The sequence below is a fragment of the Ptiloglossa arizonensis genome, chromosome 13, assembly GCF_051014685.1.
Source record: "Ptiloglossa arizonensis isolate GNS036 chromosome 13, iyPtiAriz1_principal, whole genome shotgun sequence".
Taxonomy (NCBI): domain Eukaryota; kingdom Metazoa; phylum Arthropoda; class Insecta; order Hymenoptera; family Colletidae; genus Ptiloglossa; species Ptiloglossa arizonensis.
In genome coordinates, this window is record NC_135060.1 from 1,847,357 (window position 1) to 1,856,818 (window position 9,462).

General features: G+C 30.7%; 1 protein-coding gene across 1 annotated transcript; it reads right to left on the reverse strand.

Moving 5' to 3' along the window:
- Nucleotides 1-4,601: 4,601 nt before the first annotated feature.
- LOC143154139 (uncharacterized) lies at nucleotides 4,602-9,187 on the reverse strand. The gene is made up of 3 exons (XM_076325991.1): nucleotides 6,346-9,187; nucleotides 5,875-6,104; nucleotides 4,602-5,790 (listed from the first exon to the last, which is right to left on the reverse strand). Exons 1-3 carry the CDS (start codon nucleotides 7,441-7,443, stop codon nucleotides 4,986-4,988), a joined length of 2,133 nt encoding a protein of 710 aa, XP_076182106.1. The 5' UTR covers nucleotides 7,444-9,187; the 3' UTR covers nucleotides 4,602-4,985.
- Nucleotides 9,188-9,462: the final 275 nt, after the last annotated feature.

Sequence of the window (9,462 nt, forward strand, 5' to 3'; positions counted from 1 at the left end):
GATTCATACATTTAATAGTGGTAAAAAACTGATACCACATAATTATTTGTAGATATGTATATGTTATATAAACACATCCATTTATCTTAATTGTTTAAAACAATTTTTTCTAAAGAAAACAAACGTTTTTTAATTCGAATTTTTAACTATTCTTACACTATATTTAGCATGAACATTTTTCATGTTACAATTTAAATGTATAGATTCAGAGTTTATTATTTTTTTTAACATATGAATACTAACAAAACAAACACTAATATTGGATTTGGAAAATGTATTGGAAATTAATATGATATATACAGTAGAATTTCGGTTATCAGGATAAGTAGGAAGATATATAACTTATTAACTTATAGTTCAGTGAATTAATAATATTATACGTGTTCAATGATTTAAATAAAACTATTTCTAGATTACGAATAAATGTACGAACAATCGAAAGTCAAAAAATTAATATTCGTATATTTGGGAGTCCGAATAATCGTTATCTAAGTAACTAATATCTGAATGTTTGACATTGCATTACGTTACCTCATATTAAATATTTTTAGCATTATTTAACATTACAGTTAAGTACAATATAAAAACTGGAAGTGTTAAAAATTATTAAACAATATAATATTGAATTTTTTCCCTATTCGAAAATAGATTAGTTTAGTAAAAATATTTAATAATATATTTTTAAATAATGTTACGTGAAAATTATATTGCAAAACACAGACAGTTGAGTTCGTACATTGATGTGCGAAGGAAATTTGATTACAAAACGGTGACACTTGTTTATTTGCCGGAAGTAAGACACATGTATATGAGAAAGAAAAATTAATGATATTATGACAGTTCATAATATCATATTCATAATATCTTAATATTAAATATTTAGTGTAGAAACAATATTATTTTATAGATAAGCATTAATATGGTGTGAAGGAATACAGCATATTTAATCTATCAAAAGCAATCAATGTAATAATATAGAGCAATCTTATTTAATCGAAATGTCGTTTATTATCTCAATTAATATAAATGACGATAATAACCTTATCTATAACAGTTTCCGTCATATACATTTAACAATGAGTATTTTTTTGGAAAATAATTGTATGTACATTTATTCTACAGTTATACCGAAGATTAATCAGACCGCTACTGAAACTACTTAATATCCATTGTTATATATCGATCCATAAGAATATGGAATTCGTCGTTCGAATACAGATATTCGGTCATATAAAATTCAAGATAACGTTAAAGCGATTAGAAAATTGTATATCGTTAAATCGTTCTAAATCGCCCTTTTTTATCGTTAGAGAATAGTATTCAAAAGTTCAACGCTATATAAGTACGTTATCAGGGACATGGTCTTATACATTGTAAAAATTTTGATGGTAAAACATTTTCGAAGTTCTTACAACTAGAATTTAGAATATCGGAAAAGTTGTCCATATATTCCTTTCTCTTTTTTGTAAAATATACAAAATTCAAATGAAAGGTTAAATTTTGTACTTTCATATTGCACTTGTTTTGTATATTAATGACACGCTTAATTTCTTAAAAATATTTCTATGTAATTATGAAACACATTACTTTTAAATCTATTATGCCATCTATCGAAGGATAAGTGTATTTGTACTTAAGAAAATAAACTATTGACAGTGAGTAGCATAAAAAATTCGAATTTTGACACACTTTACTGGCATAATATAAATACGTACCACGTCCCCGGTAAATACAAATTGTTCTCACGTTACTACAAATTCATTAAGGTAGCCAATAGTTTGTTTGTTTACTTTATTGATAAATTAAATTTATGACAATTTTTTTCTAGATACTTCATATTCATAATTAAGTTTCGTGAAAAACAAAAGGCGTAAAATCACACCCGATAGAGTACATATTATCGAGACCAATAAACACACTAATTATTACTAAGTTCATGCACGAGGCAATGTATTAAAATCACCCAATTGGCGTAGTAAACGCCTTATTTTTCACTCAATAGTTTATTTTCTTGAATTCCGATTCATGGATGCGAGAGAAAAAACAATAACTCGAAACTCGTTCGATTAGTATTTCATATTTCTACTTGCAACACAAACAGAGAAACCTATTACAATCTACTATCCGAAATGAAAATCGAACGAGTTTTTAAATATTAATATATTAATATACGCATATTGAATATGCATATAATGTTGAGCGTATGCGTATAATGTATGTAATAATTATATTAGATACTGCTCACGCCCCTTTTTTAAACTTGAAATAAATATATCATAACAATAACGATTTTTCATATTTATGAAATATAGTCGATAACATCATTTTTATAAATCGCCTTAAACAAGTAAAAAGCCAATTGGCAAATTGCTATTTATTCGAACGAACGAAATCCACATTAACACGTCGCGTATCGTGCATAAATGTCAATAAAGTCAGATGTCGCATATTATGTATTTATTTGTAATTTCCCATTTTAATTTAATACATCACCCATTCAAAATTAAAATACATCTTTAGTCATGGCAGTTACATGATTCATTGAAACTTTATATGCAGATCTCAAATATATTCAAAACCAAGTTGTATGCAATTCATACATTTACTATTTACGACATATTCTAGATATCTATAATAAACTGAGTGTGTATGAAAATCATAAATTATAACATTCTTAACCATAGGTGGGATGCTTATAATATTATTACAACAATATGATGTAACGTATATATGTCATATGTAGTGATCAAATGTTATATGGAGTATAATTATGAATGCATTTATCCTATGTAATCAATTATATCATACACCTTAAATTTCTTTTCTAACAGATTGCTTTGAAAATTTACTATTAACTTTACTTAAAAAGCGAGTGTTGCGAATAATAAAATTGAAAATGGAAATTTCTTGTGTCTTGTGCTTTGATGTGATACAAGAATTACTGGCACTCTTGTTATGTTAGAAAAATGTATATGATAAGAGATCTTCGAAGCAGTCTCGAAATATATGTATATGTATATTTCAAATACACAGATGTATAATTACTAATTGGTTTTGCTATAATATGTAAATATGTGTAAGATTTATTATATTTCTAGTATGTACCCAATACAAAAAGCTTTTGAAGCTTATAAAACAACCTTTCCAATCTTTTCAATTTTTTAAATATTTTATACATTTGAAATTTTTAATTAGTTTTCCAAAACAATATCATATTTTTCAAAGTACAAATTAATAATGGTATATTGAATTTTTTAAAGTTGCACTCAAACGTAAGGAATCCATGTTTGAATTATACTAATTTCACATATTGTAAGATAAAACAGGCAAAACAATGACAACAAATTTAAGAAAATAAAGGAGTACATGAAATTATAAGAATCAATAAAGTTAAAAAAGTGTATGTTGAAGATAATATATACAAATATAAATATATATTATATAAGAATTTATATATATTTATATCTTTATATATATTTTTATATTTATGTTTTCTTATTCTAAGACATCTAGTGTGTATCTAGGTATATCTCTAAATCAGTGTTGCTTTTACATAAATATTTTAAAAAATGTATTTTTTTCTATTATTGCATGTACACACCATAATAATGAGCAGAAATAAGAGTAGTTTTCAATAAAAAGCATAGTTGTGCTTATAATTTTGTTCCAAAATATCTTAGAAGTACTGATTACTTTATCTTCGTAAAACTTAATTTTTGATCACGAAAAAATAATTCTAATAAATCACATTTAAAATGTCATGACTCACAAGGTTGAATATCTTTCAAATTTTAAATACAATTAAAATGATATGTAGATACAATGTCTCAAATAAATATCAGTACCAAAAGTATAATTCTATGTAACCATTTCCTATAGCAATTTTACATGCTATAATATTTTTGCTAAAAATTATAAATCATAACTAAGATACTTATTATCTGGGGATAATATACAATATTGCGAGAAAAACAAAAAATAAAAGTACACATATCGCGATTCCGTGCGTCTTTAATAAAGTAACATTCATTCCATTCTTAATTCAACTATTCACAGTACAATAAATCTATCTGTAAGAAATTGGAATTAGTTATCTGCCATAAAATAATGTAGGAATTATTCAACATACAAAAAGTTAGTAATTTTTTATATAAATTAAATTTTCGCGTTTCCCTGTAATATCACTTGTATTGTATAATAATAATAATTTTACAATTTTCAGATGTTTAAATAGTTAACTTACTTTATTTGTATATAATCGCTCAAATTGAGTTTATTAGCAAGAAATAAAATTTCATTTGCATTTGACGCTATAAAGATAATAAAAATAAAATATAATCAAGGTGTTTAATATTATGGTATAGTACGAACTGTTGAAATACACCTAGATTTATGCTTAGAACATTCCTAATGTAACAATATAGCACCTAAAGGTTTTTTGTACTTTAGCAATATTTTGCATGATAATGTTATTAATATAAACATACATCTATGATACTTGAATGTATTTACATTATGCATTCATGACTATAAAAAGTAAATGGAAAGCAATCTAATCTCTTATTTTCTGATCACTGTTTAATTTTCCAATCAAACAATTGACCATAAAAATCTTTGTGGTATATGCATATTTAATATGCATAAGAAACTTATTTAATGATCATTAAATATAACTACTAAATGGCATGGTAAATTCAGGTTAACTTATTTTGCTTTTCCATATATTACAATATCTACATTCGATTTTAATTACAACCGACACAATGAAGTATGTTTACAATAAAAATTTCAAATTAACTGTTATAACGTTAAAGGCTCTCTATGTATCACATAACCTAAACAGTTTTTATTCATTTAGAATTTTATCATTATTAGTATAGCTAATACTAAATTTAATGCACGCCTATCTGGCCAAAAGGTAAGCGTTGCAAAAAATTGCTGAGCAGTTTTGTATTAAATAATTTAAAAAACTCTAATCACTGATTTTATTCTTTACTAACTACCAGAACAACAGATTCAGACTCTTTATTATTCGAAGGTAATATAACTTCAGTTTCTTCACTACCTTCTGTACTATCTGCTGCACTTGCATTTGCTGGTTCCTCTTTCTTATCACCACCATTAGATGATTGTAGTTGCTGCATTTGCAATTGATTACGTAATCGAGATATTTCACGCGCGTCTGAACGTCGATGACGTCGTAATTGTGCATTCTCAGAAACTATGCGTCTTGCCAGTTCTAGGACATCTTGCGGTACTTCCAATGCCAATAATCTTTCTTCCAAATCTATTGCTATTGTTCCTTCTGAATCAGAATCACTTTCTAGCAAAGAAGTTCCAATCTCAGCTGAAGGAGGATCTATGCTTACTGTAGAAGATGTTACTGCAGCACTACTTTCTTCTTCTTCACCTACTTCATTTTTACTTTTCTGAGGCAATTCTTTTTGATTGCTTCCAGGTGCATATGAAGGGAATGAAGAATAAGTGCCAATACCAGATCCAGAATTGGGAGATGTTTTTTCAAATTTGACACTATCTAATGGAAGTTCTTTTTTCTCATTAGTGTTTGATAAATGATGATTATAACGTTTATGTTCATGATGATGTCGTCGCTGATGGTGACCAGATGGTGGAAGTACTACAGGCACTGATGGTGCAGGTATAGGTGCTAAGGCTACATTTGGTTGAAAATGTGGTTCAAAACGTTTGCACTCAGAAAGGGGAACCACACGTTCTGGATGTTGAAGTACAGGTGGACCTCGACTAAGGAATGCAGGCACCAACGACGAACTGCTCACAGAGGATGATATATTTATTACAAAACATTATAATTTTCCATTATCCTTAAATGTGTCTATATATTACTATACTTACTTATCTTTGTGCTTGCAAGTACTCGTATTCCAAGGTCTAAAAGCTGATGCCCCTCTAGTTGCTAATTCGAAAACTGCCCATTGCATTTGTAGGTATGGATCAGTTGCATTAGCTACCTGAGACACAGGATGATAGATGCCTAAGCCATTTCCATTATATATTCCTGGACAATCATCTCTTCCTACATCTCTTCTAATTCTTTTAGCCAATTTTTCTGTGTCATGCCGCAACTGAAAAAGAATTTTTTATTTTTTCTATCTATTCTGTTACTTATCTTTTAATATACATTCAATATTAAAAAATCATAACATTAATTAATGTTTGACATTTAAAAATTTTACATAATATTTAATAATCTGTAAATGTAATGTAAAACCCCTAAATTATATTATATCAATTATTTTTACATTTTAAACTATTTATAGAAATAATTTACAAATAAAAAAATGAAAAATAATAGAAGTACAATACCTCTGACTTTCGCTTGGAGTTCAATGTAAGATGTTTCTCCTTTAACTCGCGAAATACAGTGAGTGATTTATTATAATGTTCTTGTTCCCGTGAAAGTAATAAATATGATCGCCAATTTGCAGAATCAAAGCCCCAATGACAGGTACGGTTTTCAAGAGACCTATGAGCATGTCTAACAAATCGTTGAGGTGAGAATTGGCAGCCACATTCGATACACTCTATACACACTGAATCATCAGACTCAAACAAACTTGTGTCAAAAATGCCTTTACATTTTCCAAAACACTCATGATACACTTTAAATTTGACAATAGATTCTTCATCATTATCATTTTTAGTAGACACTTTCTTTTCAATGCTATCTTGATTTTGATTAATGTGAGGGGCTTCACATGATTCTGTCCGTAATAGCAAAGCACTGACAAGTCTTTCAGCATCCGTTTGGGTGATAAGGCCACAGGAAGGAGCATTGCGTGGCAAAATTCCTGAATGCTTAAGTTCTTCCAACTGATCTCGTGTGCATCGTGAGCAATAAATTTGTAATTCATCACAAACTTGATTAATCTGCTGAAGGGAAAATTCTTGTAAGACCGTGTTCAAAATTTGTGGTAAACATAACCTCCTTTCACCTCCTACGACAAAACAGGATATTCTTTCACCCTCTAAAATTGTCTCGCATCTTTCAGAACAACTTTGGTCAGGAGCAGTTAAGATGGGTATTTGAAATTCTAATTCTCTCTTTTCACAAATGTTTTTCGAGGGCTCTAATTGAGGGTCTTCGTCGGAATCTTCAAGCGGTTGATCTGTCCTGCGAATTTTACATGGGGTAATAGATGTTACTGAAGAATTATTATCTTTTTCAATATCTTTCGTAGAGACCAGCTCTGATACTGAATCAATGACACAATTACTCGATCGACTCAAAGGAGAGTAACAAGGTGTCTGTTCTTGCAGTAGGCTCTTGCAGTCCATACCAAGCAGGGCCGAACTAGGTCCCTGTAAGCTTTTCACAGCAGATAGCTGATATGTCTTTAATACGGTCTTGAGTTGCGGACTGTACGATTGACTGTTTGTATTGCCGGGCAATAGCGTCTCCATTATTCGTAACGTATATGCAAAAATTCAAGAAGATAGCAAACTTGATCGTTGTATGAAATCTTCGAGACAGCTCGTGACATACCACGCTCTTTCATATGATTCGTAACATAGGCGTATTTACACCTACAATATACAAAACCTACACGCGTTCACTTTACAACACTTAATTTGACGTGTCATTTATTTAATCCACATTTATGATTATAAGAGAAAAATAGCACTCGCAAACAACAATATGAAGTGTTCATCTCATACGATGCACTGTTACATCCCGTCGCTTCTCTTTTGGCATGCGAGACGAGTATACGCTTAACCCGTTCATGTGTCTTTCTCTAAGTCTGTTCCCCTTGTCGTAATATTATGTTCAACACAAGGATCCGATTATCTATTATCCACAGTCTATTGTCCATCGCAACGTCGCTTCCATGCACATGATAATTCGAATTTGTCTGAACGAGTATATACACAGATATAAAAAAAAGCGATGTACCGCCACTGTAAACGAATCTATAGGCGAGACATTTTTGTTCTTTTCAATTTTACATTTATTCACTTCATTTGCTTACGAATTCTCTTGAAGAACATTTAAGAAACACAATTATTCGCAGCTAGTTCTTCTCTTTCTACCTCTTGCTGATTTCGTTTGCATATTTTTCCATCTATCATGTTATTTTAGTACGATAAATTCCTTCGGATAATGCATATCCATTGTTTCGCAGACTTCGTTATCACTGTCGTCGTTTCTATCGTCGTTACTTTCGATATTATCGTTACTACCGTCGCTACCGTCGCTATCACGATCGCCACCGCGACCGCCATTCGACCGCCACCGCCACCGCCACAGCTATTTCTACCACCACTGTCGCTGCCGCCACCGTCACAGTCACCGCCAGCGTCGTCGTCGTCACTGTCACTACCACCCAACACCACCGACACCAGTGTCGTCGTTACCGTCGTTCTCTACGACAATGACGAAGACAAATAAATATGTAGTTATACTATTTGTTATAATATTGATGAAATCGATGATACGTTCGATCGATGAATATTATCACAATCATCAGTGGCATCGTCAGACAATGGATTGACTTAATACATCACGACGAAGTGACGTATCGATCGCACACGAGCCGAGAAACGAAGAACCACTAGAAAAGATACGCATATTTTTGATCGTATCGCACGGTGTCATTTACAAAAACAATGTGGAGTCAAGTAAATTATCCACACTCGGTCATTCGCTGTCGATACATATTAACGTAACTGAACACTAGTACGTGTACTTGCATTTTTCATAGCAAGAAGTTTCGTCGATTGCATGTGTGTTATTCTCTTTCCCCCCTCTCTTCATCCTCCTCCAGTATCTTTTTTTCTGGTACAAATACTCCACCTTGCTATTTTTTGCACACATATAACGCACACTATAAACGTATGTGTATGTAAACACAAGAAGATAGCACAGGACCCTTAAAGAGGCCGCGTATCATTGTGTATTTTTGTGAACGTACAGAGCGCTATACTCTTAATTGCATACAATTTTATACATGTATGCGTATGTGTAAAACTGTCTTGCGCGCTCATGTTGCTTGGATGGCAAAGAATTATCGTAAATTCTACCCGTCTTCGATCTCCTTCACAAGTATCACGTCGTCGATCGAAGTTCACTATACCCCTTTTTAACACAGCTTCGTCCACCAAGCCAGCATAACGCTTGGCCTCCTACCGCGCTTCTATGCTTCTACCTTAGCAGTTTTGCCTCTATCGTATTCTCGTATCTATCAACTAGTGTGGTAATACACGCATACATGTGTGTATATATACACATACACATATATATACGTACATATCATATATTCGTATATATCATATATATATATATATACGTATATATCATATATATACAATATACGTATATATCATATATATACATATATACGTATATATCATATATATACATATATACGTATATATCATATATATACATATGTAGGTATATATTATATATATGCATATAGAAAT